This window comes from Amphiura filiformis, chromosome 5, assembly GCF_039555335.1.
Source record: "Amphiura filiformis chromosome 5, Afil_fr2py, whole genome shotgun sequence".
Lineage (NCBI taxonomy): Eukaryota > Metazoa > Echinodermata > Ophiuroidea > Amphilepidida > Amphiuridae > Amphiura > Amphiura filiformis.
This window is the reverse complement of record NC_092632.1, coordinates 63,288,121-63,306,601: the sequence shown is the minus strand read 5'-3', so window position 1 is coordinate 63,306,601 and position 18,481 is coordinate 63,288,121. Positions and strand designations below refer to the sequence as shown.

The following is an 18,481-nucleotide window of genomic DNA, read 5'->3' as shown; positions in this document are numbered from 1 at the left end:
AATCTTGAACACGATCGCTATTTTGAGCATCGTAACCCAGCTATCAATCACAGTATACACAATAGTTGTTGTGAATTAATATTCATTACCCCATACGTAAGCTTACATATTCAGCCAATCACATCGGCTTTTATACAGTTTATACATTATCTGGTTGCTAGAAATCTGACATTCTGACTTCATTTTCTCGATTGGTCAGAGAAATACCTCCAACGTACTATCGACCAATTAGAAACGCTGTTAGTAACTACGACTCCTCGACCTCGTGTCGTAAACAAAATCTGAGCGCTGGGCAAATCAATTGTTCTCTCGATTATCAAACATTGACTTCCCATTGCAAACCGATGGCGATACTCTTCCGGTCTCGTCTTATCTTGTACATGTGAGCCCATCTCTATATGTTTTGCACTTAAATAGTTTTTATCCCGGCTAATTTTATCAATATTATTACCAAAGTTACAGCTGTTTCATCGCTGTTTCGAGTCATTTTTGCAGCTCAGAACTAGGGATCGCAAAATTTAACTAAATTAAACTGTTGATTTTTGATTGCTTTGTATTATAAAGCAGGTTTTTTAAGCAATCAGGTTAGTTTTAGTGTAAAGTTGAGAGTCGAATTTTACTTTGGTGTCGAATTCAGCTGACGGTAATGCATCTATTCGCTTTTGAAAAATTGCCTTGGTGCCCTTCTCAAATTTTCAACAGTTGCCTTGATGCCCTTTTGAAATATTACAAATTGCCGTGCTGCCTTGCCTTTTCAGAGAAAATCCACGGCAATTATCAACTTGCCCTAAAAAGTTGCCGTGCCCCTTCAGATCCTTAATTCGAGGGCTGCCAACAGGGGACATCCACAGTTGTCATACACCTGTTTGGTCAGAGAAAAAAATGCATGAAGTCCCTGATTGTTGGCAATTACATGTTCAAACAGACCCCCCCACCGCTTCATACACACAAATATACACCCACCCCCCACCCAACACATAACGCTAATGAAAAGTTTGGAATATTTCTGGAATACCCCTAAATTTCCCCAACTATAACCCTAACCCAACACTAACTATAATCTTACACACAGGGTGCGCAGGATAAACATGCATACTTATTAAGTCTCATGTCATCACTTTTGTTTAACTTATCATGAAGCTTTTCAATTTCAACTCCCTATTTGCCTGCCAACTGTCAATTTAAACTGCTGCAGGGTTACCAAACATGGAACTACAATTGAGCTGTAGATTTTCACCATTTTTTTACCATTTCCTCTCTTTATATACAAGCATCCCTGTCCTTGAGCCAATAACTAAGAAAACAAAATTAGGCAAATTTTGACCTAATTTGCCGTCCATGATTTTTGGTATCTACCTTTCTTATAGATTGGTTAAGAGAAAAATTGGGAGCCTTTTTTTGACCTAATTTTCCTACCATGATTTTGTCATCCATCTGTCCTAATAGACTGGTTAAAAAACTGAGTGACATTTAGATGATTTGCCCCATGATTTGGCCTGCTCATTTCATACTAAAAACTTACACAAGCCCAATAACTTCCTCTCACTTTGTCCAATGAACTCTCAGTTATATCTATTAGATGGATCATTGTTTAATGTGCTGATCAGGCTATGATGGACTATAATGTCATGAATGGCTTGCACCTAAGGCGCACCAGTGACCTCCTCATCCACAGATTTTCTTCAACAAATTGGCATTACAGCTAAAAGATATTTTGTTTGGATTGCATCAGCCAAAATGAATCTTATGTTGGTTAGACGATGAAAAAAACAAACACAAAAAAAACCACTGTTCTATGACTGAGTCTGATTGACCACCGATGATGCATTTTGGAGATGTTTTTGTATGTATGTTTTGGCAAAAAACCCCAAAAAACATGCCCAATCGAATCTAAACGAGACCCATTTCAGCAGCACAACCCTATTTATATTGCATTCAGTACTTAAATACCATCTTTCAGAACTATTACCCCATATTAAATATTGTTTGTCCCAATTTTAGTACTTAGGACATTCAATGCAGAATTACACATAATTCACTTAGATTTGTCACTTATCTAGCCAATGCTTAGTTACATCATACTGGATACAAACAGTTGGACTGTACTTGTATTAAAGGGGTTGGAGTGTTTAAAGCTCCTTAACTCTATTAAGATCATACTTAAGGGCCCTACAATTATTCAACACAAAAAAAATGAATATGTAGCAACCAGCATATATGTGACCTTTTTCAAAAATAATGTACAGTTTGTACACGGAACTTGATTTAAAAAAATAAAGGAATAACGGAAGGATCATTTTTGGTAACAATAACACATCAGAACACTACAATTTCTAACTTCTGCAAATAGTTTCAAAACAATTTTGTATTCAAATAACAAACTGAAACAAATGATGTCATTACGGAAGGAAAATGGTATTAATTTTCTCGCAATTAAGCATTGAAACACTTTAATTACCGTAAGCAATCTGCACACTATAGATAATTTTCAAAAACATCAGTCTTTGCCAAGCATTATTCTTATATATACTGAAGCTGACAGTTTGTAAAATTCATTTTCTTATGCGACTGCACACAGAACGCATCATCATCTTTTCAACGGTAGCTTTATACTTGATTCAGAAGTTGTGATTTTTACACCATGGCTGGCTACGATAAAGTTGTATTGGTACTCTTTGTGATCATCTTAACATTGTTGATAGATGATGCAAAATGTAACCGCCAGAAAAGAGCAACTGGAGCAGTTCCTCATTCGCTGCAAGAAAACATGCAGGCTCAAAACAGGCTTGGCAACAACACCAATCAAATAATCAGCACGTTAGAAATACAAACTGAACAAATTATGAGCGTATTACAGATGCAATCGGAACAATTCAAAAATTTAACGGATGTGATAGAGTCCATAATGTCTCATTCTTTCCTATGCTGTCCCAGTCGCTTGCCATACTAACAAAGGGACTCCGTCTAACAGCAGGTGATTGCTCTGACGTTGCAGCACAAGGTCCGTATGCAAGTGGAATCTACACAATTACACCTTGGGATGACTTGGGCAACAAAGGTTCCTTCAAAGTTTTCTGTGATATGAAAACAGACGATGCAGGCTGGACAGTTTTCCAGAAACGCATTAACGGTTCGGTTGATTTCTATCGCGATTGGGTAGAATACAAAAACGGTTTTGGTGATCTTGATGGTGAGTTCTGGCTCGGACTGGACAAACTAAATAGGCTGACGTCAACGCAAGTTACTTGGCAGTTGAAAGTTGAACTTGAAGACTTTGAGGGGAACACAGCTTATGCGCTGTATGATGATTTCCATATCGGTGATGAGTTGACTCAATTCCAGCTTTCAATTGGCACGTACAGTGGGACAGCAGGAGATGCATTGAGGCTTCATGAAGGTATGAAGTTTTCTACAAAAGACAAAGATAATGATATATGGAGCAGTGATTGTGCTAGTACCAGAGGTGGTGCTTGGTGGTATGGTGGTTGCGAGCATTCCAACTTGAATGGACCATACTTGACATCAGCAACATCCACTCATAGAGCAATAACCTGGTATCACTGGAAGAGCACACGTATTGCTCTAAAAAAGGCACAGATGAAAATAAGACCAATTGTTTAAGAATTAAAAAAAACGTCACTCGCTGATAAATATTTAAGTTACACAATCAACCTGGACTGGTATGGGTACTATAACAGAGATATGGAAATGAGCTGGTATTGCTTTCTACATGGACACAAGATGTGGACATTTGCTTGACTTTGCATTAAGTTGTCTAGCATGACTGTTATATATATGTAATGCTTTAAAATGAAACTGTTATCACCATAATTGTTACCAAAGTTGCTGTAATTGGCAGCTGGTTTTTAAAATGCTGAATAAGTTCAAATTTTATCATAATTTTAATTATTAGTAATTTTATTTCAAACAGCGTTTCCATTGGAGACAATTTTATAGCTATTTCATTTACAGTATAAGTGGAAATTTTCGCGAGGGTTTTATTTTCGTGAATTTCGTGATTAGAGCTCCAACCGCGAAAATAACACCTCGCGAATGTATGCAATAATGTATTACAAGTATAGAGTAGGACTGGGCAATCGCGAAAATAACATTCGCGAAAATGTGTCTCACACTACAAGTCGCAAAAATAACTGTACGCGAAAATTACCACTTATACAGTATTTGTAAAGTTACATATTATACTGTTATTCAGATTTCCTTTTACAAATTAAGCGTACTGCTAGCCGTCCAGCGCATATTATTTTGCACAAGTCCAATACACACGCTTTAACGTCGCGAACGTATATACGCGATACCTTGGAAAAAATTATAAAACATCCCAGTGAATAATTTTAAATCCCTCATTTTCTATTGTTTTCATTTTCCCTTCAATTCATTTTGGCCAATCTTTCAACATACAGCCCAGCCAACTTTGTGTCATTCAGCCTCAGTGTGAACACTACTTGCAATGTAATTTACTCTCAAAAGAAGTCAACTTAAATGTTGACATGCTTTGTAAAAGATGTGCACTATTTTGGAAAGGTGTTGTTATGACAACAAACATTAAGTATCAGCTTGTACATTATGCCATCTTTGCTGTACAATCAGCACCTGCTTAAAAAAAAAAGCTGAATTTTATCAGAATATTAATTACCAGTAATTTTATTGCAAGCAGTGTTCCCTATAGAGACAATTGAATACCTGAGTAGAAGAAGGGCCCAACTCCAATTTTTTACAAAAATGAGTTAGACCCAGCATTTTATTGACAGCAGACTGTTCTTCCTTGTGTGTGAAAGATGAGCCAAAATTCACTCTCTAAATAGTCTTCCACGTACACTTAATCATGGTTTTCATGGAAGAAAGGCCCAACTCCATGGAGTTGGGCCCTTCTTCCACTAATATTGGATTAAAGAGGAATCTTGTACATCCATGAAATCTGCTTTTCACTACAATAAACTTTCTTGCTAACATATTTACATGCTTCTACTTGTGCAATTAATGGATAATTACCTAATTTCTGTAGCTATTTATAACACATATGCTTACGGAACTGGCACTTGCAGTATATTAGTGGAAGAAGGGCCCAACTCCAGCTCAGTATTAAGACCTGTACCGTTGCCATGGAAACATCATAATAAATTTCGAATGTATGTAATATTGTATGTTCATGTATTAAAGGTCCCCTGAAGATGAAAACATTCTGTCTATAAAACTTTTCCAAATATTAAGTTTTTTCTTAATATCTCAAAAACAGTTTTGATGGAGTTGGGCCCTTCTTCCACTCAGGTATTCAATTCTATAACTAATTCCATTTTTTTTAAGTTACACATTAAAACATCAAAGTGAATAACTTACAACCCCTCATCTGCTATTGTTTTCATTTTCCCTTCAATTCATTTTGACCAATCTCTCAACGTACAGCGTAGCAAGCTTTGTACCATGCAGCCTCAGTGTGAACACTACTTGCAATGTAATTTACTCTCAAAAGAAGTAAACTGTGACTTAAAAAGTAAAAAGAAGTTAAGAAGTAAAAACAGACTATGTAAAAGATGGGCACTATATTGGAAAGGTGTTGTTATATGACAACGAACATTAAGTATATAATCTCAGCTTGTACATTTAGCTATTGTATAATCACAACAATACAAAACAAAATGTTATCTCTAGGTACACTATAAAAATTCCAGGATAACACTTTTTTAACACTTCAACACGTTTATTTCTGTACTTTACACATAAAAGTATAAGAGGTGTTGCTTACGATTGACACATTTATAATTGTATTTTTCAATTATCAACACACCAACATGTTATATTGCTAATTTAAGCATGTTGGAGTGTTCATAATTGTTTCAAGAAGTTTAAACTGACTTTCAGCACCAAAATTCACTAACCTTGAATTTTCGATGTGTGACACACATCTTCATCAGAAGAAGTCCAAGATGTTGTGATGGACTTGCCCATTTGTTGACCATTGGTGACTTTTGGTCGAATGAGGGCGTTGTATAAGGTTGGCAATTCCAGTCCTTGATCGCGATTTTGTTCATAATTGTTATAAAAATATACCATTATAAACATGTTTAAGTGTAAATCGTAATCAATGCTTCCTATACTTTTACATGTAAAGTACGGATATAAACTTGTTGAATTGTTTTTAAAAAAATTTACAGTGTACACGCAATACAGTATTTTCTGTGTTTCAAATTTAAAAGTAGAAAATACCATTGTTATGTTGATCAAGAAATACAACCTCAAATGTAGTAGTATTCTAGATAGGTCATCATGAATCTCACAAGTATATCACTTTGTAATTGCTTGTAAATGTGCTACACTGTATTAGACCTAATTAGCAACCCTCCCCTAATAAGCACCCCTCCCCTAATAAATGCCCCCCCCAGATCTTTTTGTATGTGACAACTGTCTAAGCACCCTTTTTCAATTCACCTATATGCTAAAATATTTCTACTAAGTGCCTGAATGAAATTATACGTTCTAAACCTTCCAATTTAGGATTTGATTTGACTTCAGAATGAAGTCTTGAATGCATTATTCATGCATGGTTTAAATTCAATACATAGCTTTTATTTCATAGTTTTAATATGTACAACTCCCCTTCCCCCCCCAAAAAAAAATAAATAAAATAATGACTGACTAAGGTGCCCAGGGTCGAATAAGGTACATGTATATAAAACATGATACGAAACAAAATGGTATCTCTAGTAGGAACACAAAAGAGGTTAAATCTTATTTTTTCTTGATGAAAATAAATATCATTGTTGGTTTGATCAAGAAATACAACCTCAAATTTAGTACGGTACCATTCTAAATAGGTCATTATGAATATCACTATTATATTTCCAAATGTATTAAATTTTGTGAAGTAGATTCAGCTTGTAATTTTAAAATCCAAAAGAATGTAATAAATATCAGATAAATGAATATTGAATAACCTAAACAATTCAGCAAAGTAATTTATAAAGAAGATATAAGTGACGTGATTGAAAATGAAAGTTGAATGAATGATTATAAAGCTTCCAGTAGTTTCATTAAGGAGTTGACACAATTGAATACCTGAGTGGAAGAAAGGCCCAACTCCATCAAAACTGTTTTTGAGATATTAAGAAAAAACTTAATATTTTGAAAAGTTTAATAGACAGAATGTTTTCATCTTCAGGGGACCTTCAATACATGAACATACAATATTACATACATTCAAAATTATATATGATGTTTCCATGGCAATGGTACAGGTCTTAATACGAGCTGGAGTTGGGCCCTTCTTCCACTAATATACTGCAAGTACCAGCTCCGTAAGCAGATGTGTTATAAATAGCTACAGAAATCCATTAATTGCACAAGTAGAAGCATGTAATATGTTAGCAAGAAAGTTTATTGTAGTGAAAAGCAGATTTCATGGATGAACAAAATTCCTCTTTAACCCAATATTTGTGGAAGAAGGGCCCAACTCCATGGAGTTGGGCCTTTCTTCCATGAAAACCATGGTTAAGTGTACATGGAAGACTATTTAGAGCGTGGATCTTGGCTCATCTTTCACGCACAAGGAAGAACAGTCTGCTGGCAATAAAATTATGGGTCTAACTCATTTTTGTAAAAAAAATGGAGTTGGGCCCTTCTTCCACTCAGGTATTCAATTGTATACAAGTAGTTTTTGTTTTAATGTTGCTGCCAACATCTCACTGTCCATAGAAAAGGAGTTGACACAAATGATATTTTCCCAACCAATGGTAGCACCAGGAGGGGGAAACATGGGGGACAACCCAGTAAATTGATTTGCTCTTTGGAGACAAATTTTTCACTTCTGAACTTAAATACTCATCCATTTAAAGTCTATAATATGCCATCAAAAATAAACTTCCGGAGATAAAAGAAAAAATAAAGTTCATGTTGGGGAATCTATTTTAGTAATTCACATCTCATTTACCTACGAAGTAGACTTCTCCGTAGTCCACTTGCCCATTTTGCATACTCTGGCTATTACATTTAAGCATACAACTCTGATTTAGATTTGTGTGCAACTGATAGATTTTCACATCTGTATCTGATCTTTTCAGTCACCGCACTCCCTCTGTTTGTTAGCTTCCCAAGTGGACTACTGACTTTGCCTTGCAGTTAAGATTTTTAACACGGGACTCTATGGAGAGTTAGGCCAATTTCTGGCCTAACTAAAATTGGCCATGATGTAATGCATCTTTAAATGGATCTGCCTTGTGATTGGTCGCCCATATCTCGCTATGGTTTAATCTTCCGGGCCCGCGCCATTACCATTAACTGCACCGTACACAACTATTTGTGGTATTTGCGGCGCTTTTGTTGACGCGAAAGTTAATCTCTCATCAAACATCTAGTGTGTTTTGTACTATACCATGCTTAGTACTTGTGGTTACTGGACTGATAAACAAGTATGCTTGACAGTGTGTTTTTAGAGAGCAAAGTCCTGGGGCAAAGTTCTGCTTAAAATTCAAAGTCCATAGTCGGATAGCCGTGGTTCGCTATCAATAAACTGGTAGCAGGGCCGTAGCAAGCGGGCGGCCGGGGATGCCATGGCCGCCCCACTTTTTGAGAAATTTGCTATGATTTTCTTTATATCTTTATTTAAATTTGGGCATATATTTGTAATTTGGCCGCCCCACATTTGTGATGGCCGCCACACATTTTTCAACCTTGCTACGGTACTGACTGGTAGATTCCAAAATCAGAATTGTTCAGTATTAAATTGAGCCATTATAATTATGCAAGATAATGTTGCATTCAATTACTTTTATTGTCACTAATCATCTGATATTCTTAATTCTTTATGACCATTTCACTATTGAATACTTTAATTTTAATAAACATCAGTATAATTTTGAGTTCAATGAAATGGGTTCATCATGACTAATAATAACATATTTTTAATCAAATTCGACTATGGCATAGTCTACCTACGAAGCAGATTAAGTGATACCATGCAGATAGTGTCTACATGCAGACATACTGAGTGAAGGCATACAAAAGGTAAGCGGATTTATTTGTTTCAAATTAATAGCAATATGGTAAATATGATATTTGTAATTAAATATGATATTCATAAGTTGGCTTAAAATGTTAAATAACATCTATCACTCATAAATAGTTGACACTAACTACACGGAAAGCTTAGGTCCACTCCGATAAAACAGATTACTCCCCATTCCCCTTTTTTAAATCTGGGAATGTAGGGCCTGATATGGAACCATGGGCTTGATGAAAGTGGCCCAAAGCAATAAATGCTTCCAAAAATGACTTGGACTTCACTCAAGTGAAATAAAACCAGACCAAAGCTACTTTCCCCAAGAATACAAGTACATTTTCCCCCTTTGGATGGAAGCTTGAATTATCATTGAATTATTATAAGGGAGCTGGCCAGGCTGTCAGAGAAAAGTTTAACTTCTCCATTCCATTAACCAGAGAGCTTCAGTGAAGGACCATTTAGGCAAAACAAAAATTGTTATGTTGCCCTCAAGTGGGAACAATGGAAAAGTTGGGTCAGTCGGCCGATTATCTTTTTTTTTAACCTTCAGTTTTTAAAAATCCCCACTAAATATTAAATAATGCTTCTTCCATTACGGGACATTTGTCAATTTTGACTACTGGATACTTGTTATATAATCAATTTAAGACTAGTCTTTCAATAAAATATTAATTTGAAGTGAAAAACATTGATTTTTTGTACATATCTGTAAAAATTGTCATTCAAAAAAAATGCGACCCTGATTTTTCAGCAATTGGGGTCGGTCGCTGAAGGTAACACAACAATTTCTTTTGGGCCTAAGGTACTTTTGTTTTAGCAATGACCTCAGAATGTGTCATTTAGCCTAAAAATGAGGTTTTTGTACAATAACTCAATAACGATAGGTCATATATAGTACAAACTATACATTTTTGTAATTCTCACAATCAGACAAGTAATTTGATATATCTTTCAACTAGATCAAAGCATTTTGAGTTTTTTACCCCTGTGTGGTAACCTTTCGTGACCTCTAGCAAAAAATGTACCCTACAATTTGAGTCCTCTACCCCCCTAGCAGTGATCTAGAGGATCAATAATTATTAACACCTCACAGTATCAAAGATTGGTTGACATGGGTGTTAACCTCAACCATTTTTCAAAACCCCTTGCTCCTAGACTACTAGAAGGACATATTTATTTTGCATACAACCCAAAAATACCATCTTTCAGAATTATTACCCCATACTAAATTTTTTTGGTCAAAATTTAGTACTTTGGACATTCAATGCAAAATTACACATGACTCACTTAGATTTTTCACTTATCTAGTCAATGCTTGGTCCCATCATACCAGATAAAAGCGGTTGGACTGTACTTATACTTTAAGGGGTTGGAGCTTCATTGGAGGGGGCAAGAGGCATTTTTTCATTCTTTTGAGGGGTTGAACCTCTTTAACTCTATTAAGTATAAGATCACACTTCCTCAGGGCCCTGCAATCATTCAACACAATTTAAATGAATATGTAACAACCAGCATATATGTGACCTTTATAAAAAAAATAATGTACACGGAACTTGATTAAAAAAAATAAAGTAATAACGTTAGGATCATTTCTGGTAACAATAACACATCGAAGCACTACAATTTCAAACTTCTGCAAAACAATTTTGTATTCAAATAACAAACTGAAACAAACAAAATTCATTACGGAAGAAAAATGGTGTTAATTTTCTCACATTAACTTTAAGCAATCTGCACACTATAGATAATTTTTCAGTAAATATCAGTCTTTGCCAAACAATATTCTTTATATATTGAAGCTGACATTTTGTGAAATTCATTTTCTTACGCGACTGCACACAGAACGCATCATCATCTTTTCCAAAGTAACTTTATACTTGATACAGAAGTTGTGATTTTTACACCATGGCTGGCTACGGTAAAGCTGTATTGGTATTCTTTGTGATCATCTTAACATTGTTGATAGGTGATGCAAAATGTGACCGCCAGAAGAGAGCAACTGGAGCAGTTCCTCATTCTCTGCAAGAAAACATGCAGGCTCAAATATCACGTACTGATATGCTTGGTAACGACACAAAACAAATAATCAGCACGATAGAATTGCAAACTGAACAAATGATCGGTGCATTAGAGATGCAATCTGAACAATTTAAAAACTTAACAGATGTAGTGCAGTCCATGTCTGTTATGATGTCCCATTCTTTTGCTATGCTGTCCCAGTCGTTTGCCATACTAACAAAGGGACTCCGTCTAACAGCAGGTGATTGCTCTGGCGTTGCAGCACAAGGTCCGTGACGCGAGTGGAATCTACACAATTACACCTTGGGATGATTTGGGCTACAAAGGTTCCTTCAAAGTTTTCTGTGATATGAAAACAGACGATGCAGGCTGGACAGTTTTCCAGAAACGCATAAACGGTTCGGTTGATTTCTATCGCGATTGGGTACAATACAAAAATGGCTTTGGTGATCTTGATGGCGAATTCTGGCTCGGATTGGACAAACTGAATAGGCTGACATCAACGCGAGTTTCTTGGCAGTTGAAAGTGGAGCTTGAAGACTTTGAAGAGAATATAGCTTATGCGCTGTATGATGATTTCCATATCGGTGATGAGTCTACTCAATTCCAGCTTTCAATTGGCACATACAATGGGACAGCGGGAGATTCATTGAGATATCATGAAGGTATGAAGTTTACTACGAAGGACAGGGATAATGATTTAAGTGGCGGGGATTGTGCTGATGCCAGAGGTGGTGCTTGGTGGTACAATGCGTGCCAATATTCCAACTTGAATGGACCTTACTTGTCATCAGCAACAACCACTACTAAGGCAATAGTCTGGTATCACTGGAAAAGTGCATCTATTGCGCTCAAAAAGGCACAGATGAAAATAAGACCAATTGTTTAATAATTTTAAAAAAAACGTCACTCGCTGATAAATATTTAAGTTACACAATCAACCTCTAATGGTATGGCTACTATATAACAGAGATATGGAAATCAGCTGGTATTGCTTCCTTTCTACATGGACACAAGATGTGGACATTTGCTTGACTTTGCACTAAGTTGTCTAGCATGACTGTTACATGTATATAATGCTTTAAAATGAAATTGTTATCACCATAATTAAATTGTTATCACAGTTGCTGTAATTTTAAGGAAAATCATCTTTGCTGTACAATCAGCACCTGCTTTAAAAAAAAGCTGAATTTTATCAGAATATTAATTACCATTAATTTGATTGCAAGCAGTGTTCACTATAGAGACAATGATATAACTAATCCAATTTTTAAAGTTACACATTAAAACATCAAAGTGAATAACTTACAACCCCTCATCTGCTATTGTTTTCATTTTCCGTTCAAATCATTTTGACCAATCTCTCAACATACAGCCTAGCCAGCTGTGTACCATGCAGCCTCAGTGTGAACACTACTTGCTATGTAATTTACTCTCAAAAGAAGTCAACTTAAATGTTGACATGCTTTGTAAAAGATGTGCACTATTTTGGAAAGGTGTTGTTATGACAACAAACATTAAGTATCTATCAGCTTGTACATTATGCCATCTTTATAAATCATAATGATATTAAAACAAAATACCATCTCTAGGTACACTGTTAAAATTCCAAGAAAACACTTTCAAACAATTCAACATGTTTATTTCTGTATGTTACACTACAATGTGTTTATAAGGGTATTTTTCATAAGGCCAAAAAAAAAAAAGATGTTTGCTTGCCCTCAACCGACCGACCCTAATTTTGGAAACAGAAAAAAGTTGTTTTTTTCTATTTACTGTACAAAAGAATACCGACCCTATTTTTGGAAATTCCTGAAAAAGTTTTTTTTTTCTTTTCAAATTTTTGCATTATGAAGATGTAAAAAAAATGCATTTTAGAGCTTGTGTTCAACATTTTAGTTGTTTTGTAATGTTAGTTGATTCATTTTTACACCAAAATTGTCTGATTTTACACATTTTGAGCCTTAATTAATACAAACATTAGAGATTCCTAGTAATTAAAAAAAAAAAAAAGAAAAAAAAAAAGAAATCCCTACCGACCGACCCAACTGTTAAAATTCAATTGAGGGCAAGCAAACAAATTTTTTTTCTTGGCCTAACAATTATTAACACATCAACATGTTTATATTGCTGAAATAAGTATGTTGGAGTGTTAAAAATTATTATAAAAAATATCCTCATATACTTTGTGTAAAGTAAATAAATAAACATGTTGAACTACCCAGGCAAGAAGAATCAGTACAAATGGGTAAAAAGAGCATTTATAGATTATTCGTTTATAAAATAATTTGCAATTTCAGCTATAAGTTGCTTTTTATAATTATATTATATAGGAAAACATATGTTTAATGCTTTGATACCTCAATTTCATACTCTGAAGCATTTAGAAGGATATTTATGTTGCATATAGTACTAAAATACCATCTTTCAGAATTATTACCCCATATTGATTTAATTTCTTGTCCAAATTTTAGTACTTTGGACATTCAATGCAGAATTACACAGAAGTCACTTAGATTTTTCACTTTTCTTGGTCACATCATACCGGATAAAAGCGGTTGGACTGTATTTCTATTAAAGGGGTTTGGAGCTTCATTGGAGGGTGCCCCCGGGAGGGTGCCAGAGGCATTTTTTATTTAAATTCATTGTAGGGTTTGAACCTAATTCACCCTATTAAGATCACACTTCCTCAGGGCCGGCTGTAATTATTCAACACAAAGTATATTATGTGACCTTTTTCAAATAATAATGTACACGGAACTTGATTTTAAAAAATCAAGGAATAACGGAAGGATCATTTCTGGTAACAATAACACATCGAAGCACTACAATTTCAAACTTCTGCAAATAGTTTCAAAACAAATTTAGATTCAAATAACAAATGGAAACGAATCAAGTCATTACAGAAGCAAAATTATGTTAATTTTCTCGCAATAACTTTAAGCAATCTGCACACTATAGATCATTTTTCACTAAACATCAGTCTTTGCCAAACATTATTCTTTATATATTGAAGCAGACAGTTTGTGAAATTCATTTTCTTTTGTGACTGCACACAGAACGCTTCATCATCTTTTCAACAGTAGCTACGAGCTTGATTCAGAAGTTTTGATTTGACACCATGGCTGGCTATGGTAAAGCTGTATTGGTATTCTTTGTAATCATCTTAACATTGTTGATAGGTGATACAAAATGTGACCGTCAGAAGAGAGCAACTGGAGCAGTTCCTCATGCGTTGCAAGAAAACATGCATGCTCAAATATCACGTACTGATATGCTTGGCAACGACACAAAACAAATAATCAGCACGATAGAATTGCAAACTGAACAAATGATCAGCGCATTACAGATGCAATCTGAACAATTCAAAAACTTAACGGATGTGGTGGAGTCCGTGTCTGTTATGATGACCCATTCTTTCGCTATGCTATCCCAGTCGTTTGCCGTATTAACAAAGGGACTCCGTCTAACAGCAGGTGATTGCGCGAGATATTGCAGCACAAGGTCCGTACGCGAGTGGAATCTACACAATTACACCTTGGGATGACTTGGGCAACAAAGGTTCCTTCAAAGTTTTCTGTGATATGAAAACAGACGACGCAGGCTGGACAGTTTTCCAGAAACGCATAAACGGTTCGGTTGATTTCTATCGCGATTGGGTAGAATACAAAAATGGCTTTGGTGATCTTGACGGTGCGTTCTGGCTCGGACTGGACAAACTAAACAGGCTGACGTCAACGCGAGTTTCTTGGCAGTTGAAAGTGGAACTTGAGGACTTTGAGGGGAACACAGCTTACGCACTGTATGATGATTTCCATATCGGTGATGAGTCAACACAATTCCAGCTTTTAATTGGGGCGTACAGTGGAACAGCAGGAGATTCTTTGAAGCTTCATGAAGGTATGAAGTTTTCTACCAAAGACAGGGATAATGATTTAGGCAGCCGTGATTGTGCTGTTACCTGGTCAAGTGCTTGGTGGTACAAAGATTGCTACGAATCAAACTTGAATGGACCATACTTGACATCAGCAACATCCACTCCAAGGGCAATAACCTGGTATCACTGGAGGAATGCATATATTGCTCTCAAAAAGGCACAGATGAAAATAAGACCAATTGTTTAAGAATTTAAACATAATCACCCATGACAATAATTTCTTCACTCGCTCATAAAGTCACAAATGCAGAGTAAATCTGAAAATGGTATCACTCCAATTATAGAGAGATGGAAATCACCTGGCATGTCTTCTTTTCTGCATGGACATAAAATGTGAACATTTTTGCTTGACTTTTCACTAAGTACATAATCTCATTGCTATATGTTGTTTAAAATGTAACTATTATCAATATGATATCAACTTTGCTATAGCTGTACAATCAGCCCCTGCTTTTTTTTTTAAATGCTTTATAAGTTATAATTTTTTCACAATTTTAATTACTAGTATAATGCACTTGCAAGCAGTGTTTCCTACAGGATTTCAAATTTGAGCCAATTTAGCTACATTGTATTTCATTATTTACAAAAAGCTGTTCATTTAACAAATCTACATGAGTAATTAAAAGCCCTCACATACTATTATTTAATTCTTTCTTCAATTCTTTTGTGTACTATTTTGGAAGGTGTTGTAGTGATGATGAAATTATATGTGTAAAATATCATCTATCAGTTTGTAAATTTTGCTATATAAAACATAATGATATCAAACAAAATGCTGCTTCAAAAAACTTTCAAGAAATACCATTGCTGGGTTGATGAAGAATAACCTCAAATGTAGTTGTATTCTAGATAGGTCATCATGAATCTCACAAGATTTGTAAAAGGTGTGTACTATTTTAGGTGTTGCAGTGCGGCATTCTGTCTTTTACACCTGCCGGTTGCAGTGACAATTAGATCATGTGTAAATATTAAATATCATGTATCATCAGCTTGTAAATTTGCTATAATGTATTTGACCTAAATAGCCCCCCCCAAGAAGTGCCCCTGCAGAAATTTTCCAGAGACAACTATCTAAACACCCCTTTTCAACTAAATTCTACCAAATGTCTGAATGAAATTACATTCTAACCCTTCCAGTTTATTTTGAATTCATTCTTCATGCATGTTTTGAAATCAATATGCTTTTATTTCATAATTTTAAGGGCTCATATTGAAATACCCTACCACGTTTTCACACAGAAAGAAGGCAGGATTCCCCTCGCTAAGCGCGCGCCTCAGGAAAGCTCGGTCATAAAGCGGATGGATTATATGCATCAGTGATACACCCTGCCCAGGATTTTAACAAAAGAAGGCTAGCACAGGAAAGCTGCAGGATGGCGCACACCTTCCTGTGTAAGGGAATTTCAATATGAGCCCTAATATGAACCTCTCCCAAAAAATGGATGACTTACGCACACAGGATGCTACTTATGTCAAATACGGTACATGTATATAAAACCAAATGATATTTTAACAAAATGGTATCTCTAGTTCGTACAAAGTAGGTTACATCTTATTTTTTCTTGATGAAAATAAATATAGTTAGGTTGCTCAAGACATACAACCTCAAATTTAGTATCATTCTATATTAGGACATCATTAATCTTACAATTATACAGGGTGTCCCAAAAAAAGAGAACCCTCATTGCGCCCTCTTTTTGTCCCATTTCTGAAAATTTGATCAAATATATTTTGGTATGTAAAGAAACCTTTATTTGTTAGCTTTAATAAACCAAAACAATTATATCAATCGGCTCACAACTTTTGAAGATATGATTTCTTCCTTTGAGGCAAAATCCAAAGTCTATGAGCGAGGACCACCAGCTAGCCTCCAAGATCTTCGCAAACATATTACTACTGCATTCTCCGGCGCACAAGGATGGTACGTAACGCAATTGATGCAATGAGGAGTAGGACCAAGGCTGAAACCTGTATTCGCCAAGGAGGCAACCAGGTAGAGGGCAGAGAAGCACAGTAAACTCACTTCAGAAGAACCAAGACAAACCAAGCAGCCCTTTTCATGGCTACCTTTTATTCCAAGAAGAGAAACGGCTTATGTTGTAAATAAAAAGAAAGCAAGAACAACAAAGTAAGAAAGCAAGAAACATATTAAAACAAAAAGGCATAAATAACCAAGAAAAAAGGTAATTGCAAGTATACCAAAAGAAGTCCCATCACACATCCATTTTACCTACAAATTAATGACACTTAACGAAATCCATAGCCCATAAGCCCACCGGTAAAGCCCATTCCCTAAAAAAAGTTATCATTGAGGAATGTTTGCTATTCATGCATGGTACGTGTATTCCTTTTCAATCTTGAAGTAGCCAAACCTACTCCGTGGACAGAGTGAAAAACCAGTACATTTCTTAAAAAGAGTATATCTTCAAAAGTTGTGAGCCGATTGAAATATTTTTTTCGGTTTATTAAAGCTAACGATTAAAGGTTTCTTTATATACCAAAATACATTTGGTCATCTTTTCAGAAATAGGACAAAAAGAGGGCGCAATGAGTGTTCTCTCTTTTTGGGGACACCCTGTATTTCCTAATGTATTAAATTTTGTAAGTTTGAAATCCAAAGCAATGTAATAAATATTACATAAATATCAAATAACCTAAACAAAGCAATTAATGCAACAAAGTATTTTATAAAGAAGGAAAAAAGTGACTTGATTAAAAAATTGTTAATTAAAGTTGAAAAATGATTAAAAAGCTTTCAGAGTTTTGATTAAGGAGCCAATGGTAACGCTAGGAGGGGCATTGGGCACAACCCAGTTAAATGATTCACTTGTTGGAAAATAAATGCCAACTTTTGAGCTTAAAATCTCCTCCATTTTACAGACTACAATATGCTGAAAATCCCATCAAAAATAAACTTGTGAATTTCCTGAGAGCGGAAAGATATTTTGTTAGAATTTAGAATTAGAATTTTAACCAAGAAAATTTTAAAACTTTCAACGGAAACTGAAGGCAAATAAATAAATATTTACCTGCTAATATTTTCGGTAACTAACTGTTACCATCCTCTAGCAGTAATGACCGTTGAAAGTTTTAAAAGTTTCTGTTGACAGTTTTAAAATTTTCTTGGTTATTTTAACTACCGGAACGTATGAGCCTACATAGCCAATTAGAATTTTGTTTACAAAAATTAGTCGTTCTGTTCTTCAACCATTTTCCCAGTATTAGTTCATTAAGATTCATTGGTACACAAAATGCAAGCACCCCTTACCCACACACACCCCACATACATGTAGAGTCAAATACACACACCCCTACCCCTAATTGTATTGGGTATAAACTGAGAATACACTGATAAGACATGCATCTCACAATTTAATTTTTTACACCAAAAGGTAATTCTCCACTTGCGTACTCTGTTGTAATAGTGCCATCTTATTTGTAGCATCTGTATACATGGGGTAGCAAGGGAATCATGCGGAGCAAGGAACCTACTAGATACATGCCTGGTATACATG

The 18,481-nt window shown here is 35.3% G+C and overlaps 4 protein-coding genes across 4 annotated transcripts in view; 3 read left to right on the top strand and 1 right to left on the bottom strand.

Annotated features, from left to right (window-relative positions):
- The window catches only part of LOC140152327 (zinc finger FYVE domain-containing protein 26-like), a 162,500-nt gene that overhangs the window by 86,048 nt on the left and 57,971 nt on the right, over positions 1-18,481 (bottom strand). The gene's annotated exons all lie outside the window — the stretch shown is intronic.
- LOC140153537 (fibrinogen C domain-containing protein 1-A-like) lies at positions 2,577-4,697 on the top strand. Its single transcript, XM_072176311.1, has one exon. It carries the CDS (start codon positions 2,923-2,925, stop codon positions 3,619-3,621), a length of 699 nt encoding a protein of 232 aa, XP_072032412.1. The 5' UTR covers positions 2,577-2,922; the 3' UTR covers positions 3,622-4,697.
- LOC140153525 (microfibril-associated glycoprotein 4-like) lies at positions 10,848-16,749 on the top strand. Its single transcript, XM_072176306.1, has 2 exons — positions 10,848-11,297; positions 14,534-16,749. The coding sequence occupies exons 1-2, from the start codon at positions 10,916-10,918 to the stop codon at positions 15,151-15,153; spliced, it is 1,002 nt and encodes a 333-aa protein (XP_072032407.1). The 5' UTR covers positions 10,848-10,915; the 3' UTR covers positions 15,154-16,749.
- On the top strand, positions 11,307-12,713 carry LOC140151702 (fibrinogen C domain-containing protein 1-like; the record flags this gene model as incomplete). The annotated part of the gene is made up of 1 exon (XM_072174038.1): positions 11,307-12,713. A coding segment is annotated over one exon (612 nt), but the record flags the coding sequence as incomplete, so codon positions are not given.